The sequence below is a fragment of the Lates calcarifer genome, linkage group LG8 (genome assembly GCF_001640805.2).
Source record: "Lates calcarifer isolate ASB-BC8 linkage group LG8, TLL_Latcal_v3, whole genome shotgun sequence".
NCBI classification, from domain to species: domain Eukaryota; kingdom Metazoa; phylum Chordata; class Actinopteri; family Centropomidae; genus Lates; species Lates calcarifer.
The window spans coordinates 10,913,931-10,935,792 of record NC_066840.1 but is presented as its reverse complement, the minus strand read 5'-3'; the positions used below and the strand labels follow the sequence as shown (position 1 = coordinate 10,935,792).

At 41.8% G+C, this 21,862-nt stretch overlaps 3 protein-coding genes and 1 long non-coding RNA gene across 4 annotated transcripts; 2 read left to right on the top strand and 2 right to left on the bottom strand.

The window, feature by feature from the left end:
* Window positions 1–745: 745 nt before the first annotated feature.
* hmgxb3 (HMG box domain containing 3) lies at window positions 746–11,812 on the bottom strand. Its single transcript, XM_018699477.2, has 21 exons — window positions 11,617–11,812; window positions 10,897–11,059; window positions 10,569–10,743; window positions 9,790–10,281; window positions 9,561–9,668; window positions 9,270–9,404; window positions 8,915–9,141; window positions 8,465–8,574; window positions 8,283–8,363; window positions 7,981–8,063; window positions 7,766–7,873; window positions 7,477–7,617; window positions 6,719–7,026; window positions 6,441–6,568; window positions 5,099–5,230; window positions 4,757–4,941; window positions 4,431–4,653; window positions 3,672–3,805; window positions 3,283–3,402; window positions 2,830–3,039; window positions 746–2,612 (listed from the first exon to the last, which is right to left on the bottom strand). Exons 2-21 carry the CDS (start codon window positions 11,034–11,036, stop codon window positions 2,013–2,015), a joined length of 3,840 nt encoding a protein of 1,279 aa, XP_018554993.1. The 5' UTR covers window positions 11,037–11,059; window positions 11,617–11,812; the 3' UTR covers window positions 746–2,012.
* A 325-nt stretch (window positions 11,813–12,137) lies between these two features.
* LOC127139002 (SLC35A4 upstream open reading frame protein) lies at window positions 12,138–14,027 on the top strand. Its single transcript, XM_051072245.1, has 3 exons — window positions 12,138–12,369; window positions 12,759–12,857; window positions 13,245–14,027. The coding sequence occupies exons 1-3, from the start codon at window positions 12,355–12,357 to the stop codon at window positions 13,440–13,442; spliced, it is 312 nt and encodes a 103-aa protein (XP_050928202.1). The 5' UTR covers window positions 12,138–12,354; the 3' UTR covers window positions 13,443–14,027.
* Window positions 14,027–15,362, top strand: LOC108899188 (probable UDP-sugar transporter protein SLC35A4). The gene has a single exon (XM_018699481.2). It carries the CDS (start codon window positions 14,027–14,029, stop codon window positions 15,011–15,013), a length of 987 nt encoding a protein of 328 aa, XP_018554997.1. The 3' UTR covers window positions 15,014–15,362.
* A 257-nt stretch (window positions 15,363–15,619) lies between these two features.
* On the bottom strand, window positions 15,620–18,229 carry LOC108899189 (uncharacterized). Its single transcript, XR_007813770.1, has 3 exons — window positions 17,113–18,229; window positions 16,485–16,955; window positions 15,620–15,764 (listed from the first exon to the last, which is right to left on the bottom strand). It is a non-coding gene; the product is annotated as an uncharacterized LOC108899189 (long non-coding RNA).
* Window positions 18,230–21,862: the final 3,633 nt, after the last annotated feature.

Below are 21,862 nucleotides of genomic sequence, written 5' to 3'. Positions count from 1 at the left end.
TACAATAAATGTGTGTTGTATAGCTGTGTTGGTCATTAACCTTTATTAGACTGATAGAGTCAACTCAAGTCAAAGTTCTTCCTCATGTTGTGAAAGTATAAAGATATATTTGCCAACTGGCCAAAAAATTAGGCCAGAGTGAAATGGATAGCTTTGTCATGTTGTAGTAGTAGTTAGCCCATAGTGATTCATCATATTGCATGCAAAATATTATTCAGCAAATTATTAAAAAACAAAAAAAACAAAGCAAAAGCACTTAGTGAAGTCAAAGTCTTCTGAGTCCTTTATATACACTTCCTGTAAATCCACAATCCACAAAGAAAAAACACACACACACAAAACACACACACATTAATTGGGGTCATCATTATAAAATGTTTAAGTGTGCATCTCTACATGCTTATCCTGTTCTTTACACAATCAGGAGCTTTTTCTGCTCCATGGCGCTTAAGATAACCATAACATCGATGATGTTTGAAGCCTCTTTTCATATCACATGACTGGTATGGGGAATGATAGTAATTCTGGTGGGTAGTCTTAATGAGGATATGAATGACAAACCTCCTCACAGTTGTTGCATTGTGAAGTTCAGTCAGAGAAATGTTGCTTCTCCATACTTTTTAAATGTTACTAATAGCCACATGTGATTGTGCAAGTGCCTTGGTAGGCAGTAGTCATAATATATTAGACAATGATTTGTATTCAATTACCTTAATGACTCACATTTGGTAAAGCAGACCAGAAATCCAAAGTCATTCATTTCATTTATTTGTTGCATCAGCAGTTTAATTTACAGGACTGCATTGGTCCAGCTATTTATATATTTTCTTTATCTACAAAGAAAACTTGGCTGCTTTATTTTCTTCCAACCCACAGGCATCCCTAAGGCTTCAGTAAATGAAACCAATTTTCTGCTTCGGCAGCCTCAATGCTCTGAGAAAGGTTTGTTAGCGCATTGCAAAAGCATTAGTGATCATTTCCAACAAAAAGACAGGTTAGTTATAAAGTACTTCAAGTTGGCAAGTTCACTAAATATCTTAAGTTGATTCTCAAAGGCTGACTGCTGATTGGTTGACACGTGTTAAGACAACTGACTGAATGCATCCTTGAGTGGATCTCCACTGAGAAGACACAAAATAAAGCAAAAGGCCATAAGGTCCATCATCACATTATGAGACAGTACAATAACCAGATTTTATCATCATTTTTCAAAAGCAAACATCAGTCCAAAAGGCAACAAGTGGCAGGTGGGAGGTAAGAGTGTGACACACAAAGCAGAAATGTCTCCGGACATAAAAGGGCAATAAATACACCATACTATTCATGCTTAAATATTAACATGTAGTTGAAGTTGAAGTAGCTGAGTTATTAAGTTATTAAGTTGTTTACATTCTTTCAGTCACAGGAAAGCACTGACTTAGATTTAGGACTCAAGTTTACATCACCTTCACATAAACTTTCACATCTTTTTATACTTGGCACCACACTGGTAAAAACAAAAAAGATTGTTGCATTCTTTTTGTCATCTGATATGATCATGTTTTACATTCAGTCGCCACCATACTGATTTATACTTATTCTCACACTCACTGTTATATATGTTTAAAAATGACCTTGTAACCTGTGATCTTAAGTTGTATGTCTGTATTAGTATCTTCACAGTCAACACTGCTGACCACTCAGCAGTCATTTCAGCAGCAGTAACTTCTGCAAAAGTTAACCCACTTTACCCACATTTAGCTTATTTCCTCTCTTTAGTAAAATCTGTCAACAGTGTATAAGCGATGAAGTGCACAGTGAAATACTCTCTGGTGCTTTCTGCTCCCTCAGTCGTTCTCTGGCTTTGCACTTAAATCTTTTGGACCCTTCTGGTTGCACTTTCATTTCTCCTTATGACACCTCCTTTCCCTCCTGGCTGTCTCTCCTATTTTCTGCGCTCATCTCTTTGCATGCAGCCGTCTATACATTCAGTCCATCCACACTGTCTGCCTGTTGATCCATCCTCAACATTTTTATTCAGGCAGGACTACTTCGTATGTCTCTGTCCCTCCTTCTTGTGTCTGCCTATCAGTTCCACTTTCATCCTCTTCCACTTTCTCTGTGTTGATCTGTGCCACTCCCAGCCGGTACAGAGCATCCCTGATCACCACCTCTCCAGGCTGGCAGGCCTTCACCACTTGGTTGATTTGCTGGCTCACGATGTCCCTGCTGGTGAGGAAATCTACGAGACGGTTGTATAGGTAGTAATAGGCTGTGTTGCTGAAAACCACAGGCCGCGACCGTGCACGGCTCACCGAGGGACAGCCCTCTGATTTCTCTGCAGAGTCTTTCTCAGCTTTGTTTTCCTGCTCCTTCTGCTCTGCCCCCTCGTCACTCTCCTCCTCCTTCTCTTTCTCCAGCTCAACGACCAGGCTGACGTAGGGCTCCAGGTCTTTGCAGAGGGACATTGAGTGGTGCTCTGGAGCAGGAGGCTCCGGGGCCTGTCTCGCCGCAGGAGGGTGAACCAGCCAGCAAGAAGAAGATTTGGTGATGGGATGGACCTGCTGGTTCTCTGCTACCAAAGAAAGATCTGCACTGTACGACTGGTCTTGAAGCTCAGCGCAAGAGACAAACTGAAGAAGAAAAAGGAGAGTGACACTGAGCCTTTAGCAAAGAAAAAGTAAATATAGATCATAGATAAATGGATTAAAAGCTTAATTTTTGATCCAAAAGAAACAAAAGGTTAAAATAAAATTATTGACTGAACCTTTAACTTTTTTTATTTCCATTTTAACCAGCAGATGTTTGACTTCATTCACAGGTAACTGGATTACATCTAAAATTACCCACCTCTGGTTTTTCAAAGGGGTCACAGAAGCAGCCTTGGTTTCTGCCCCACATCTGGGTTGCCAGCTCTGGATACTGCATGTCTGTACAGAGCGCCACCTGACGGGCGCAGTCACTGACATAGACTGGGGGCCAGTAGCGAGAGGACAGCAGCAGGTCGACATGATCTCGAGCCGTCTCTCCTCTCACTAAGTACTTAGAGCCGCAGACCACCTGGAGACAGGAATGGGACAGAAGTGGACAGTTAGTACTCAAAGCGCTTTCCAAAGCCTTTTTAATAACCTTAATTTTTTTGTCTTAGTTTTTCTTACAGGACATGACTTCTTTTTGCATTTGGGGTTTTTAAAATGCCACATTTTGTATCAAAGCTTTGACACAAAGTGCTAAACCTTTAAATGGACAGGTGAGCTGATTTCAGTGACTAGTTATGAAACATGACAGGGCTACTGTTTTTACCTTGTGGGGGCAGACCTTGGACAACTTGCCAGCAGTGAGGTGTGAAGGAGGCTGTGGGGCAGTGGAGAGGCCGCTATGAACCAGTGTGTACAAGGAGATGAGCGAAGCCAGCAGCTCATTCTAACACAGAGGAGAGACAGAAAGGAGGGTTTTATTTAAACAAACCTTTACCACCCTTTAGCAAGACCCTTTAGTCTTATCAGCCCCGGGGTGTGGGGGAGGGGGTTTCCCATTCTTTAAATCAAGAACTTCTCACATGATCAGTATGTTTGACCTAACAATAACGCTTGTATTCTAGGTAATATTTTACAGTCAACAAACGTGCAAGCCTAATAGGCGCATCGGCACATGCTTCTCTCTCCCTCACACACACACACACACACCCCTACCTTAGTAGAACCTGGGGTGACGGTCGCCCTACAGCCGTCCAGTATTGTTCTCAGCTCGTCTTCACTGTGATCCTCAATTTTGTCGAGTCTCAGCTGACCATCATGAATGAGACGCACCAAAACTGACGGATCCCCTGAAAGACAGGAAACCATTCTCTTAAAAATACATGTCTGACATAACTGACTGCAATCAAAACAATGTTAACAGTAGAGATGTATTTTTGCCCTCATTATAGGAATCAGTGTATAATGTAAATCAGTATTGTATACGCCATTCAAATGTCAAAACATGTAGCTATTTTGAGAGATGAGGGGAATTACTTTTCTCAACAATATGTCTTGTAATTTCCAAAATATTTTGTCAGCAGTTTTTCCCCATAGAAATGAATGGACAGAACGTTCAGACCCAATGTGTGACCTAGGAAAATTCGTCTTCTCTCACACTATATGACTCCCAAAGCACAGTGACCTAAATAATTTGAGCTACAAAGCTTTAAAGTGACAGGAGTACCGTCCAACTGCCCCAGTGCCTGCAATACAAGTTAAAAACTGGATTTTTGGAGAAAAACAGAAACAACGCTTTGTTCTATTTTCTAAATTTATGACACCATGAGCAGCACCATGTGTGCTGCACCAAGGGTCCAAGAGATTTAAAACAATACAGTTCTTGTAGTGATCATGGTGTAAAATGCTGGTTATAGGAGTTATGGTTTTTGACTGAATAGCAAGAGTATGAGAGTAGTTTAGAAGACTCAGTACCTGATGGCTGCTGTGTGTGTGACAAGGCCTTGTCTTTCTCTGTGTTGATAACAGTGGGACTCCTCATCAGAGGGGGGATGAAGGGGGCGATGATGGAAGCATCCACACGTGTGATAGGGATGTCGGTGGGGAAAGCTGCCTGCTCAATAGCCTCACTCTCCATGGTCAGCCAAAAGTCATCCACGTGTACCTCATCTGAGACTGAAAACTCAGGCCAGGTAAACTATGGAGACAGTATGGTTCAGGGAAGTGTAAGACGCTGTCACTGCTAAATAGCTCTTATGAATGGGCTTAATTGTGCAATAATGCTGCAATTAATCATTCACCTCCACATTCTTGAGCTCCAGCACATTGTTTGTGTATCGTTGTGCAATCTCCACCTTAGGAGCAACACCGCAAATGCCACAGATCATATCGTTGTAATCTCGCACCGTCAGGCACTCAAAGGCCCAGTAGCCACTGAGGAGATGCTCTTGAATTTGAGAGAACTCTTCTGGACTAAGTGCGTGGACTGATGTCAAAGAGGAAAACATAGTGAGATTCATAGAAAACACACTGTGAAAGAAGAAGAAACAAAATTGCTAATAATAAAAATTAGAAGTGCTTATCAGAAGTTCCATACAAAATGAAAGTCATTCCCAGAATTTACAGTGTAAACAAGAATTTACCAGGGTGATTGGGGATGTGGTCCAGTATAGTCCTGGCTGCTTGAGAGGGAGTTTGACCCAGTTTGATGTTTGCCCTGATCTTCAAAAACAGGTCAATACTCACCAGTAGTCTATTCCCAATGTTGAACAAACCTGTCCAAAAAAAAAGAAAAAGAAAATAAATAGATAATAATAAATCCACGTTTTAGTTCTCACAGAAAACTGGCTACAGGCCATACCATAGTATCAATGTTACCATGACTACCCAAACATAAATACTGTTGTCGAACTGTAGTCTGCTGCTATGGTAGCCCTTAAGGACAAAACACGAAGCGTGAAAGCACAAATATTAAGGGAAACATGCTCCAAGTAAAAATATCTACAAAACCAAAAAATGTAAAAATAGATAAAACACATGCAACAAGAATTTCTAAACTGGAAGTGTTCTGGGGCGTTAGGAAGAGTGATGGCCTCGATTTTGATAAGCAGCAACATAACAAATACTTTGTAAGGCTGTATTTATCTAATAGTGAATGTTGTACAAGATAGACCTGTCATCCAATCTGTAGGCTAATGTACATTAAAAAAATAAAGTGAAATTTAATATAGACTCTCCTTCCTGAAATGTGGTGATAAATTTGTACAGATAAGAACCGCAAGTCCACAGAGGCAGTGACGTTCAGGTTTACCAACTCTCGCTTTTGGCATGAGACAGCTACTCTCAGGGTTTGTCTCATGCTCTCATGCTGCCTGAACAAATCTCATGCAAAGTAAGAAGAAGCCTCAAAACCTTAGGTTAGACGAAGTTCACCAATAATATCTCTTTGTGCCACTGAGTTTAATTAGACTTTTGCCAAAATGTTAATAGACATATACAGGACAGGACTTCTCTAATAATTACAACGACACTATACAGCATGTACATTTTTCCCATAAATGAGGGAGTGGAAAATGTATATTGCAAGGGAAAAGGTGACAAGCGCCATTTACTGGAATCTTGATGTTGTATGCCATGTAAACTTAATTCATAGTTGTAGTGCCCAATCAGCAAAACACTGATGTAATTAAGGAAACATCTAATCAGGTTTAAAAATTGTGTCTGATGTGCAGACAATCATTCTGGATAAATGTGGACGTTTCCAACTTGGAACAATCAGTGTATTAAAAGAAAATGGTTAAATGGCAGTGACACACATCATTCCCAGAAATATGCCCACAATCTCATCTGTTGTGTGTGAGTCACCTCTGACTAGTCAATAGAAGACAGTGAACCAAAGGTAAGGAAAATTTGCCACGCTTCAGTGCTTCATGCCTGATGACAATGTATAACAATATATAACTTGTTGTATGTGCTGCTGTTTACCTGGATGCAGGTCAGTGAAGCTGTGCAGAGCCAGACACTGAACGTTGAGACACACCTTGAGCTGGAGAGAAGCTGTCTGGATCAGTGTCTCAGTGAGCAGCCAGCAGTCCTCCTGTCCTGCAATAGTACTATAACATACAGGTACACACACGCAGACACATAGCAGTATATTCAGAGCTTGCTAGTAATAAAATAGAAGATCAGGGTAGCTAGCCATCTCCTATCTTCTAATAGGTCAATATATCGCCTTCATTTCATCCCACTTCCGGTCTCCTTACCTCTGACCTCCTTTGAAGAGAGGGTAGTTACACAGGCCACAGTGAGTGGCTGCTGATTCGTAGAACTGAGGCCACCCAGACTCAACCAGCGTCTCCGTCCCTACACTGTCTTCAGGCTCCTGATTGCCTGGTTGAACCAAGATTATCTGGAGACTGTTGAGCTCCTGGATGAGGTTTAATGTTTCCTGAAGCTCAGTCTCGTTTTCGGGAATCTGCAGGGAACGGCGCAGCAGCTGCAGCGTATTTTGCCGCTGGGTATCCCTCTGAGCAGGACTCAGGGCCTGGTATGGATCCAGCAGAGCTCCAGACTGAGAAAGGAAAAAATAAGTAATAAGGGCTGCATTAAATGGACAATCTGGGACAGATTTTTATGTCAGGATTAAGAAAATACTGTTCAAAAACTACTAGTACTAAGACCAATAAAACTTCTAAGAATGCTTAACAGAAAAAAAACAAGAAAAATACACAATAAAAAATACACAACAAGAGAAGAAATAGTGTGTTATGGATATAAAAGTCACTGACACCTGTTCTGCTTGTTTAAAAGCCTTTGAGAAAAAACGGAAAAAATTAATGACCTGACATCAAAGGCCTTTCGTCATCAGTCTTTAGTCTAGATTTATGACTGCTAAGAGGAAACTGCTCAGAGATCCAAGGTTGTGCTGAGGCTCAAAGAGGAGGTCAGAGAGTCAGAGATACAGCTGGAAACTAATCTTACAGTATCTGCACTTCAGGAAAATCAAAACACAAACTTTCACCTTTGCTCCCTTGGTGTTCTTCTGGGTCAGCTCACAGCCACATTTAGGGCACATTGCAGGTTTGTGCCTATTCTTATACATGTAGTCACAGGATGGGTTTTTACACCGACCCCGGCCTCTTGCTGTGGACAGTCCCAAGTCCTAAAAGGATAAAGAAGAGCAAGAATTACCCAAGAAACCTGGGACAGTCAGAGAAAAAAGCACATCTGAAAGGAACACTGAGTGCAATCTAATAAAAAAAAAGAAAACACAAGAGGCTAAATTACACAAGGAATATCTGTATACTGACAAAGGTAGAGACTGTGTTCTGTTTGAAAGGCACAACTGACAGGATATTCACTCTCCTATCAGTCAGTGAAGACACAGGTTGGCTTCCATCTGCTGAGACAGGAGAATCCTATAAAAAGACATGCAGAGTGAGGAAACTGGATTATATCTGCATCTTTACTGTTTTCTATGTGCGTGTGTGTGTGTGTGTGGCAATATGTTGCTGAGTGTTATAACCTGCTTGGCTGTGGTTTCTGTGACCGCCTGGCCAAGCTGCTTTAAAGTGCTGGGTTTGAGACCTGAGAGACTCTCTCGGGACACTGTGGTTAGAAAAACAACCACATCAGCTGAGAGCAGAAACCTCAGAAAGAACAGTCACTAATACATACAGACACCTCGCTTCCTCTCTCTGTGTAATAAAGGCAGTCTGTAAATACCTATAACAAGTACTGAATGAACATGAAGTAAAACTGTCTGCAACACACATGCATTTAATAAGTACAATCTGAAATAAAATCAAATGAAATGATGCACAGTACCAGTTGATGATTTGTATCTGTTTGCAGTCTGAAATTTTCCTTTGTCAGGTGGGACAGTTATGATCTGAAACAAGGCACGGCCTAAGAAAACAAACACAAGCGAATATGTAAAACTCTATGGTAGCAGCTTATTGTAACACTGATGACAAAACATTCCCTGTATGTTGCATGTTTTACCTCACCTGTGTTATAGTAGGCAGGGAGGATGGGCCTCACAGGCCTCTTTTGAATGGTGGCATTGCTTCTGTCTTGACCTTGGACTGAGGCACCTTTAGGACTGTCTTTCAGTTGTCTACTCATAGACGGAAGGAAAGTATGTCAGGTAAGACACAAACTATTCTCACTACTAGCTGCTGTACTCATACACCTGCTGTAAGACCACACCAAAGTGTCAATATAATCCTATTTCACTTATATTTTCAGGTTTACAACAGGTCTTTGCATCACACTTTTTCAGCTTCTCAAATAAACAGAAATATTTGTGAAAATAGTTACAACTGAGGCAAGTGTGTATATTTACTAAAAATAACATTAAGCAGACTGAAAATGCTTAATATCTGAATGGGCACCATGTGGACTGAGCTTTGTACACTGGTCACAACTGATGGCATTATAACTTAATGGAGACTCACTTTGTTTGTTCCTGGAGCTTGGTGCTGGTGCCCTCTGCTGGCTTTCCACCTGGAACTGCACGCTGCTTTCGCCCTTCTTTTTTGCTCCCAGTGGTGTTTGTTTTAGCGACATCAGCATTCCCCTCCTGAGCAGGGAGCTGTGTAGGTTGGCAGCTTTCTTTAGGCTTGGTTTCAGCTTTCTGTGGAACTTGCTTTGACGCTGCTTCTTTCTCTTGTGTCTTCTTGGCCTGATATATAAAAGCAGCCAAAGTTGATTGATGTGAACCGCAGGTCAATACTAGAGCCTGGATCACTGTTCTAATACCACAAGCTTCAACATTTCTAACTGTTTGCGCAGATATTGTTTGACACTTACAGCAGGTATCCATTTTCCACCCAAGCTGCTCCCACATTCAGGGCACGTTGGTGGCTTGTGGCGGGTGACGTACACAAATGAACATCCGGGATTCAGACACCTCCCTCGACCTCTCCTGGTGTATGTCTTCACAGACTGCAGAAAAGAGAAAAACACATTCCTGTTTCTCAGCTGTTATAATCCACTAATCAGATTTTTCAAATCTGATAATGACATCCTTGTTTTTCTTTTTCTGTGATTGCCAGTTTCAGTGCTGACATTTCTAAGATGGATTAATACCACGGTGCTTACCATTTTATATGAAGGTTTGGCACTTTGTTCCACACTGGCTCCTACAGAGACCATCATCACTGGGCCCACAGAGCTGACACCTGCCAAAGATTTGGGCTCCAGCAGGTTCTGACACGAGGGAGAAATCACACTATTTTGTCACAAAAATTGTGAGCTAAAAATATAGATTTTTAACTGTGAAGCCCAAGTAAAGCTCATTCTATCTGGTAGAAGGACATTTAAGTCTTACCTGGGAGGGTATAATAGCAACAACCTGTGTAGTTTCCCTCTGTATTTGCTGCACCATTGCCGTGCCATAACCAGTGCCAACAACTCTTGTCTCATTTCCTTTCAGTGTGACCCCATTTGCTGTGAGGTCAGCAGAGCCCTGAATGTCTGTAGCTTTGGACGAGACAGAGGAAGGAGAGGGCTGGGGGATTTGTTGGAGGGCCGTGGGATGAGACGCCACCACTGTTTCCTCAGTTATATCTTCAACATCCATGGTCTGCTCAGAAAGTTCCACCTCACCGGCCAACCCTAGAGGTGTGAACTGGGACTCCTGGGTGAGGGAGACCGAGGGCACGGCTCCTTCTGCTGCAGGATCCAGCGACTCCGTACTCGCCTCTGACTGAGAGCTTCCTGTCTGATGATTTGAGGGGCAGCCTTTGGACAAGAGAAAGTAGCTGGCTCGAGGGAGGATCTTGCGGAAGCCTGGTAGATCTTTGGAGGGGCTGAGTGAGGACTGAGGAAAATACAAAGTTAACAAGACTGTTCGTGATTATTCATAGAATAGTCATGACAATACAGCAAACACCAGTGAATTAGGCTGGCGCAGAGATAAAGCAGGAAAAGCTTTATCTCTGCTGAGATAATTGAGATATGAGCACTGCCAAATTTCCTTCAAAACTGGTCAGTTTACTCTGATTTTGGTGGTTACACAAGGAAGATTTGTCCTGAGAATCAGTGAAATAAAAGGCTCCACAGATGCTCAGATGCACTGGTATGTCTAAAAAAGTTGGTGTAGCTCACTGTATCTGTGCCCTCCTTCTCAGACTTGGCCTTCTCCAGGTAGTAGGCTTTCTCAGCCACACTAAGCCTTTTCCAGCTCTCACTGATTCGCTTGTTGATCTCTGACTGTGGCAGATTCGGTATTTCCTGTTGCATAATCTGGTGAACATCAAAGTAGTATAGCAGGTAGGCAGACCTAAGACAGACAGATTTCAGAAACAATCAGTGCATAACAATGAGGCAGATATTTTTTTTATTTTTGGAGGCACAATCCGTGTTTAAGACAGAGTCATACTTAGTGCTATGATAACAGCTGTGTGAGTGAAACTCCTCTGGGCTATGTAATTACCTAGGCTTCTTAGGTTTCTCAACAGTATCTTCTTGAGCTTTGCTCTTCCTCTTTTTTGGGGTAGTCACCTCCATTTGGTTGTAGCAGCTCTCCACCTCCTCAGTGACTTTCACCACCTCATACACCTCCACTTTCTCCATGATTTGCAAAAATCTGGGGCCAACTTGACAAACAGTATACAATTAGTTTGAACCTATCATCTCTGAACCGTCATGAGGGCAGACTTTATTGCTGATTTGTTTGAATGAGAATGGTTTATGATATACATAGGTGTACATACATAAAATAATACTTTGCATTTAACATCCTAATTTGAAAACGACAGTGTCGATTGTATGTAGAGCATGACTGTGCACTGTGTAACTCCTCAGCGCTTTAATGAGAACACTGTATTTCTGGAGCTTATTATAGCAGTGAATAGCTATAATCATAGCTGATGATACGCAAATAGAGATACTTTGTCTAAAAAAAGCAGCAGAAAGTAGGACAGTGTGACTACAGGCTGGTACTTAATGCAGAGAGAATATAGCACTGCAGTGTCTCAGTCACGATTGAAACTTGTCGTCCATAGGGCTCTTAGGGAGACCACTAACCTATAGCGCTAACATGTTAAAAACACTGGTCCTTCCCTGCTTTAAAAGTAGGTTTAATGGCGTGTGTTTATACTACCAGTACTGTCACCGAGTTATCCAATGAAATGCCTTCTTGTTGAAGCCTTACCTACGATGGCCCGAGGCTCTACGAACTGCTCTGAACAACCTTTAGAAGTCGCCGAAAAAATGAGACATCGTATCGATGTCAATTAAAGGTGAAATTTGTATATACGTCATGTTAAATCAAAGATTTGCAATGCATTAATGTCTATAAAGTAGCTTCGTTTCTCGTCGACTTGTAAAAAACATGGCGGTTTGTTGCTATGGTCTTCGACCAATCAAATGCCGGAATAAACAAACACGGGCCAATCACAGAAGACGTTTTTGACACGTGAAGTAAGGCGTGCGTCCCATACACTTTCGGAGTACCGATTGTGGCCACAAGTGGGCGCAGTTTACTTACTTACTTTATTTATTTATTTATTTATTTTGTTGCTTGTTCATTTTCATGTACAATTTAAACAGTTTAATTTTCTCAAACGTACTGCTTAAGCAAACAAAAACAAAATGTCATAGCACGATGAATTAAACAGCACAGTACAGAGAGAACGCTAAAATCGATAAGAAGTATCATTATTACATTTACAGTTGCGTATGAGTTGTTTTTGCTGTTTTTGTTTGTTTGTTTTTTTTTGTTTTTTCTTTTTAAACTTTCTGCAGCTGCATATTTCCGACAAGACAAAATAATTTTACAGTTTATACAGTTTATGGTTTAAACGTTACATGTAGACCAAACTAATCGCGCTGAAGGAAAGGCAGCAGCTCAGGCTTAGGAGCCGAACACTGATCACCTCACTGAGCAAAAATGGCGGATGACAAGGTGAGTGAGTTACTGTGCTCTGGCTTTAAATGAAATCATTTCACGTGTTTCGTCAGATGACAGGAATTGCCAAAGGAGGACGAAAATAACTCGGTTTATCTCAGCAGCAGTTCACTTTTTAGAATTAAGTTACGAGTGCGAGGGTCGCCTCTGAGTGAAACCGGTCGATCCTTGAGCTGGCTAAGTTTTGCTGCTGTTAGCTAACCAGTAAACTTCGAGAAAACTACCGGGCTGTTCTGTCGGAGGAACTCTTCGTAGGAAAATCTGTCAGTAACTGTAACTTTGGGCTGTGTTATACAGCAGCCTTCGCTATCACCGGTAACATGAATTATCATTGTAAATGGTAGACTGCTTTCTTTCACAAATGGGCTCCTCTGGTTTTATTTTAGGATCCTCTGAAACAGTTGAAAGATCTGACGCAGCTCAAAAATCAACTGGAGGAGATCCAGAGGCGGGTGGAGAACCAGGTTTCTGAGGGAATCCCTCAGGTGAGTTATTTTCACAGCCCACGACATAGCTGACCACATGAGCAGCTGTTGAAAGTGTTTTTTCCCCTTAATACAGCGAGATTTGATTGTGTCAAATATATTTTCGCTTGCCATGAATGTCAGTATTTTCGAACACTAATAGTATATTAATGTCTCATAGAGAAACGCTGGCCACCAATGCATATTCTTTTTTCATGAAATTTGAAACTGTTTCTCCTCACTGAGGGTGATAAACTCAAAAAACATGGGTCCACCTCATTTAAATGTTAGCTGTTACTGCTTTGCCTTTTGTTAATTTATGTTCATGTTTTCTACACCCACGTGTATGTCCTCTCTCTCTGCTGTGATCATGCTAAAGCTCCTGCTGTTGCCTTTTCCCTCTTGTAGGGAGGCTCTGTATTAGGATCTCCATTTCTGAAGGGCTTTCTGGCCGGTTATGTGGTGGCCAAGCTACGCTCCTCCGCCATCCTTGGAGTGCTGCTGGGAACAATTACTGGCATGTATGCGGCACAGAACTATCAAGTGCCCAACATTGAAAGGACCGTGAAAGACTATATGAACAACTTGAAAAAAGGACCAAAGTAATTTGGGCCGACCACTAGCCCTCACAGCCTTTTTGCCAGCGGCATAACAGGCACAAGAAGAGACACTGTTGCAGCTGCTGGCTTGTCAGCAGCTCGTGACAGATCAGCCTTCAAGATTTCTTGATATAACTGGAATTTTATTTGGGACTCAAATACCTTTTTTTAAATTAGCATTTTTGTTTTAGGCTCAGTTAAATACTGCTCTTTTTCTTTTCCACTTGCAATGACTTGATGTTCATACAAGATGTAAGACTTGGTGCCTACAAGGTTTCAAGGTTTGGTCCTTCAGATTTCATAACTTGTCTTAGTTTTGTTGCCTGGAGCAACTCTTTGAGCCCGTAAGATTTTGAATCAGTCATGTTAAAACAGGCAGTAATTCCTGCAAATGTTTTCTATTCAGTTCATTGTCTAGGTCAAGTTACATATACAGAGTTATAGAGATAATGGTGTGTCAAAGTATTTTATGATTGATATTTAAATGCTTGAGATTTATAGCTGTCCATTTTAACAAATGGCCTGAAATGAGGGGTTTTGCACTGTGGGTAGCATTCAGATTTGTTTGAAATTAAAAGTGTTTATTTTGAAATGGTGAGGATGATTGTGATCCAGAATGTGGGGACCAGTTCCCCAGCGAAGATTAGGAGACAGTGGGTGAAGAGGATTCAGTGGGGTGTCCTCCTGGGGCTGATGGTCCTCATCTATGGCTCCCATGCACCGCTCATCACTCTCACCAAAGTAGACGGCCGAGTCCCTTTCAACCCCTCCTCTTGTGTCGTCATGATTGAGTTAGCCAAACTCCTCATCTCTCTGGTGACTCTTGTTCTGACTGGGGGTGCATCCGCTTTACGTGGTCCTCTGCATCTAGTCCTTGTGGCCCCCTATGCGGTCCCTGCCGTCCTCTACGCCCTCAACAACAACCTGGTAGTCCTCATGCAGGCCTACATGGACCCGAGCTCATACCAAGTCCTCTCTAATCTTAAAATTGCCTCCACTGCCCTGCTGTACTCTGTCTGTCTGGGCAAGAGGCTCCGGCCTGTTCAGTGGTTAGCTCTTGGGTTGCTCATGGGTGCAGGGGTGTGTCACAGCTACAGCAGCCTGGATCTAGGGGAGCTTGAGGGAGATGAAGCAGAGGAAGGTCCCAGGCTTCATATCACAGCTTGGGGACTTCTCCTCGTGCTGGTGTACTGTCTCATTTCAGGGCTGGCGGCAGTTTACACAGAGAGGGTGCTGAAGAGCCAGAAGCTGCCCCTCAGCCTGCAGAATATCTACCTCTATGTATTTGGTGTGGCCATCAATGGGCTGTCCTCCTTCTCCTCTGTAGCAAGTGAAAAGAGCTTTCTTGAGGGATACTCAGGGGTGGTTTGGGTCATTATAGCAGGGCAGGCAGCTAACGGACTCTTAATGTCTGTGGTGCTTAAGCACGGCAGCGGGATCACCAGACTGTTTGTCATTTCCTGCTCCATGCTGGTTAATGCTTTGTTGTCGTGGGCAACTTTAGGGCTGCAGCTCACTCCTTTTTTCCTCCTACCTGTTTCTATGATTGGACTGGCAGCTTACCTTTATTACATATAAAAGAAATGAACCACAAAGCCTGTTTAACCCAAAAAAGAACTCTCATAAGAGTCCTTCTAAAATTCTTTGTGTTTGAGTTTTTCCCTAGCTTTTTTTCTGCCTTTTTTCTTTCTGCCTTCTGAGTCTAGCACTGAATTGGACTCCAGAATCAAACACATAACATTTCATATCATATTTTAGAGTTTAATTCTGTCACACTTCTCCAAGTACATTCAGATTATAATGCAAGTAAAGATCAATATATCTTCAGTTAAATGTATCTGAAGAGTGCTGCTATTGTCGTGTTTTGTGTTACATGATCTGCCAAGAACAATGTCAAAGATTAATAAAAACTAATAAACTGTCAAAACTGTTTTATTTGTCATGATGTAAATTAAGCACACTGTGTCATAAACATCATATTCATTGAGATAACAGTTCAGCCTTAGGATCACCTCTCACAGCTAAAGCGTCCTTTAACTCTCCCAGTGCTGTGGAAGAAAAAGAACAAATTTTAAATGCTGGAGAGAAGTACTAACATCTCCAGGCATTTCTTTAATATTTTACAATTCTATCTGTAATATAATAGCATCTGGTGGGGGATAAGAAACGTATACTGACCTTTACGGAGCTGTTTGTTGTCAGCCTGTAGCTGCTGGTTCTGGGCAGAGAGGTAGACAGCATCCTGCACAGCCTCCAGCAACACACTCCTGTATCTGCCCTCTGACATCTTCCTCTGCTCCTCACTTACCTGACGAAACACTCTGAACACCTAGAGAGCAGTAAAACATAACACAGAAAAACCTCAGGTTGATGCAAGATGGGTAGCAGTTAAGATGCCTCTTTTTGTAAATGTTTGATGAAGCAGCTGCAGTTTTACTGATGATAATATATATATTTTTTTTCATGTTTTTGTATCAGACAACAATTTAAAAACCTTTGTCTTGATCTACTGTAGAATCTGTGTTTCTGTGGTGCTAGTCTACAAAATCCTGTTTAGTTAGTCCACTGCAGTTGCTATTTTTAGATTTTATTTTTGGGAAAGACTTAGAAATTCATCTGAAAACTTTCATCAATGTGTAAGTGTGATATTTAAGTGCAGACTCCACTCCTCAAGCACTGAATTAGCCAACAGTATTCCCCCAGAGGTGATGGGTCAGTGCTGCTGCATCATGCACACCTCGTCATATTTAACACTTATCGTTCAGTGCTTCAGTGTGTTGAAACATCCACCCATTATCTACCGCTAAATTATGGTAAAAATATCAATATATTTGGAATATTTTTCATTTAAATCTTAAAACTCACCAGAGTTCTTGACCGACTTCAAAAACCAAACTCAGTTAAGTAGGTCTTGGTCTGAGACCAAGAACAAGGACTTGATGCATGCAGGTTAAATCACTCACAGAAGGAAGCAATAAACTAATTAACTAAAAAAAGCTGACATATTATTTTGAATTAGTGTTCTTTTAGTGATCCAACAAACTCCCACCTGCAGGCTCTCCTCCCTCAGACAATGCAGCTCCGCTTGGTGTCTGTGATATTGATCCTGCAGGTCTCTCTCAGTCTGCAGGGCCTCAGTGCGCAAGGCCTCTATCTGCAGCACCAGGACCTGCCTCTCTCTGGTCAGCACCGTCAGCTCCCTCTGGGGGCCTTCTGTCTAGTGGAGGAATGGATGAAACCATAAAAAATGCAAGGAAATAACAGAATTAAGTTGCAAATGCAGTGGTTTCCTCTGCCCACCATAAATCCAGCCTTGCATTAATTTAAACCGACTCAGCATCCTTAGCTAAGATAGATCACAAACTGTATAATGTTAAACAAGTGTATCTCATTATCTCACCGCTAGCTGCTCCTGTGCCAAGTCTCTCTCCATCTTCTCCACCTCCTCTTGAATTAATCTCCCATGATCCTCCTTAAGTTGCCTCCTCCGCTCCTTTGCTTTATTGTATTCCAACTGAGACTGATCATTAAATTGGCAAAATAAATGTCTTAGTGTGGGCTGCCCACTCTCGCACACACAAATCTCATTTATATGTTTAATAGGGTATTCACACAGCCTTGTAGACATGTCTTCCAGTCAGGTATATAGGTGTAGAATACTATATAGCATGCATTACTTGTTGACAGAGGTCGGATTTCTCCACAACAGCCCCGTTCTTCAGTGTCTCCTCTCTCAGAGCCTCCTTCAGCTGCTGGATTCTCGCTACTCTCTCCTGGACTTTCTCCACATTCCCTTTACCCTCTGTGGATATGAGAAAAGCATTCAATATCACTGTTATCCCTAAGATGACGAATTGCTCATATCACAGCTTATTACCTCTGATATGTTCTTCCATTTCTTGTTTCAGCCGGTCTTGTAAATATTTCATTGCGTCAGTGCTCTCACCATTATCGCAGCTGGGAAAATTGCTGTTTGGGGTCCGACAACTCTGCTGAATCAGAGCAAAAAATAGCGCTTATTATATTACACCAGGAGCATGTGTTATTTGTTATCATCTTGCTAAACTTGTATTTTTGGGTAGAAACCTGTGTTTTGCCTTTTATCTTCTTTGACTCCTCCCTCCTCTTCTCCCATGACTGATTTTTCACAATCTGTCAGAGAGATCACAGGCTGTATTTCAGTTATGAACTCAGTCTCTACAGGTTGTGGTGAGGAAGATTTAAAGAGTTACCTGCAGGTTTTGAGTCAGCTCTGCCAGCTTGTACATGCTGTGAATGTCACTTTCCCCCTGTGACATCATTACGTTTTGGAGATGCATGATCTTTTCTCGGATCTCTTGTTCGGTTGCCCTTGGATACCAACGACTGACAGTGGCTTTAGTTGCCGCACTTCTCATTTTCTGGGCCAAATCCAAGGCAGAAGGGGTTTCATCATCAACAAGACCTGATGAGTAAGGAGGAGAGTCAGCTGTACATCAGTTCACCACCCATGCCGATAGTGTGGTTGGGCACAGAGGACCTCTTACCCTGAGGGTTAACACAGTAGATGAGGACCGTCCTGCTGTTTCCTGTTAAGGCGTTGTGTAGGAGGGAAGGAAGGAGTTTGTCAGTTGTCGTGGTTCCACATGGGATTTGGTCCACAACCCTCACCAGTGGGTTGACTCTGGAGAGTATTCAGCTGTCACCACTGAGTCCAACACTTTTTATAGATTAATAAATGCTGGCAGCAGTTATCTTAAAGGACTAACTTTTTCAGAGTTTTGCTTTAGTGTCACCTTAAATGATATGTGATGAGACTGGAATATCATGTTTGATGTGAATGCAAAAACAGCTTGCAATGATATGCCGTTTCCCAATTCTATGCTACATACTAACTGTACATGATGAATACACTACACAAGTCTTTATGGTTTTGTGCACATAGTAAACTAGAAATCCACATACTATACTATATTACTATACACTATACTATACTACTACATACAAATGACACAATGCAAAGGCAAAATCTGCCACTGCCAACTAAACTACAGCAAGAGACAGCAAAATGTTTTTCCAAAGTTTTAACAGTTTCTATTTTCTAAGGTGTTACCATCCATTTTAACACTTTTCCAGTGTGAACGCACTATATGTGAAAACTGCTTAGAAGTAGTATGCAGTATGGATACACAGTGTTGTAAATTGTAAAATCTACAACGAGTGAGAATGATTTAGAAAATTTTCTTAACATACTAAATGTTAAAATGTTACCAGTGCACAGGACAGAGCTTAACAAATGACTTTGGTACCAATCCAGATATTAGATATCAGAATAGATAGCTCATTGTATCTGAGTATGTGACTGACCCTCTGAGGTCAGTCCTACTGGCTCCCCCTGCCAGGCTGAACAGCTGCAGTCTGCTGCGACAGACCTCTGACTCCACCTCCTCTGGATGAAGTTTCCACTCAACAGCCACAGAGAACAGGGAACTACATCTGACAGAAGTGCATGACATGAACATGTAGAGACGATAATAAGTTCATTCATTCAAAAACCTGATAAAGAAACACGCGAGGTAAATCTGCTATGTAACAATCCACTCATTCAGGTGACAGTATAACACTTTCTTTTGTGATCAACCATTGTAATCAACCCAATTGAAAGTAATTCAGTTAGTGGTTTACATGATCAGAGTTTATTTGACCTACCTGCTGGAAATGGAGCCTCCATTGGTTTTCAGTGTCTCCCTGCACGTTTCATACAGAGCATAGGCTTCCTCTTCTGAACACACACACACTTCACATAAACCTCCCACAAGACTGGGAAAAAATATTTGGGCACATTTTATGCACTGTGCACTTGAGACTTTAAGTGTTGCAAGAATAATCTATCTCACTATGTATTTGTTGTTTATTGTATCTATCCTGATATAGCAGTGGACTCACTTTCCAAGGGCCGGGTGTGTGACAAGTTTTAGAGTCTGTCTGTTGGGGCTCAGGAGATCCACAGCACTGCCATCTGGATAGAACTGGCATTGAAATACACAAGGAGTTATCTTGCACCACATCGAGTCTAATGTGATTTATGGTTATGCTGTTGTGCACAAGGACAAACCTGAATGAACGACACAGAGACGAACAACTCCTCTTTCACTTGTGACAACATGCGACCAAACAGACTCGCCAGGAGCTAAGACAGAGTCAAGAGTAAGATTAATACAGAGAAAACATCAAATCTGCCAGTGTTAAGTGTAGTTTGGTTTTGTGCTGCACCTGTTTGATGATATTGTGGTCAATCAGAGCGCAAATCTTCTCTGTGGAGGCTCCACATATCAGCAGAGCTCCATTATAACCGCTGGATATGGACTCAGTGAGAGGCTGCAGGAGCTCAGGGTGGAATCTCTGCAGATTTATATACAGACACAATATTTGGTAGTGATAAGATGTAAAGAGACTTTGTAGAGTAGCTAAAATAGAACAGTAACATTGGTATAAATCAAAGGTCAGAAGCTCTTTAGTACCTGTATGTTGTCAACATTCACAACTTGGTCAAAGGAGAAGCACTTTGCTTCCTGTTGGAAAAACACAGAACAGCAGTGAGAGCTCACAGAGAGCAAATGACTGAATGCTGACTAGTGACTGCTGAGTAAATGTAGATGTTCTACCTTATTGTTTCCTGATGTATAGTTCACACTATGTCCATCTTCACTAATAACTACACAGTCTTTACCCTCTGAGAGCACAGAAAAACACATTTCAAAGAGAAATCTCCAGCGACAGCATAGCAAAATTTAAAGACTTCACATTTTAGTCCTTGCTTTACCTGGGATCGTAGTAAATACAACTCCCACTTTTACTGTTTCAGCTTCCTAGAAACATGAGGATCAAGTTAGAATGATTACAAGAGACTCATAAATGACAAGATGCTCTTCATACACTTAAACTCTACAGTTCATACAGTCATTATACACTATCATGGCTGTAAAAAATATGGTACTTACAGGTGCATTCATGTTCACAGTGGCCACGACGAGCTCATGTCTACCATAGCCACTGGGTCACTTGGATTTCATTACAAATGGGCTGAATTATTAATGAGCCAGAATCCACTTTCACCGGCCTTAGTGATCAGGGTACAGTTACCAAGATGGACAGAGAGGGCACAACTGGGGTTACTGCTGAACAGTAATGATTCTGAAATCATTTCCTTCAGTCAGCTTTATTGAGTCATTTACAGATGTATTTGATCACTCAGTGTAACTCATGCAGATATTCAAATGTTTTGCAATATTGAGATAACAAATTAGTGACAGTGTTATTAGAAACTGATTTATCTTCAACAAAGGTGCCACTGTCTGATAAGGCAATCTTTAAAAAGCAGTTATAAGATGTTAATGGCTTCATTAATGGTGAATAAACAGCTTAGTTGTAAGCCATTAATAAGAGAAAATTTTGGGTTACCAGGTTTTGAAAATCCCTTTGCCAGGAGGTTTGCGCTCGCACAATCCAATTAGTCGCAGGGATTTTTCACAGCCAGGCAGCCTAAAAGTTGTGCTAATAAATGTCGTAAAAATGATCGATAACCTTTAGTAAATGATTTAGTAACCATTAATGAAGCCATTAGTTACACCTCATGAACTCTCTATAAAAGGTGTCCTTGTTAGAAAGTGGTAGAAAGGCGAACATTAACAAAAATAAATCAGGAATGACAGTAAGCCAATAAATAGTAGCAAATGGAGAGGAGAGCTGGGGTGTTGTGTTCCACTGTGCAGCTCCTCACATGTTTCTAGAGACAGATTCATCATCTGAGTCCCCTGCTGGGCCACTGGTGTGTGACCCACATACTCTTCAGGCCAGTCCTCCACAGACACAGTGTCTGTGTTGTTCAGGAAGATGATGGTCTCTTTTAAGGCACAGATACACTGATAAGGGCTCCTCCCTGCTTAGATAGTATCAAGCTATGGGCTCAAGCTGACACCTGTCCCATTTATCAAAGTGGTAAGCTGGTTGTTGTCCACCTTCAGTTCCTGTACATGAGACAGGTTAGCCAGAGAGGAGAGACGTATGAGGTGGTTGTTAGACGGATCGAGCTGCTTCAGGGTCGGCGGTGGGTTATTGAAGACCTCCAGAGAATTATAACTTAGATCCAGTTTTTCCAGAGATGTAGAGAGCAAAGAGTTAACCTCAGTGATCTCTGAGCGAGACAAATTGAGCATCCTGACTGACTTCATCACCTGAAGGCAGAGTGGATAGTGGAGGACTGAGAAATTGTTGCGGCCGACATCAAATTTGACGAGGGCAGGGGTGAGACGCAGGAGCACGCAGAGAGACTGGAGGGAGGTGAGGTTGGTGTCTCTCAGATGAAGAGATTTCAGGTACTTGAATGAAAGAGAGGAATAAAGGGAGAGATTCTGCAGGCTGGTCCAAGTGATTGGGTTTTCCGATATC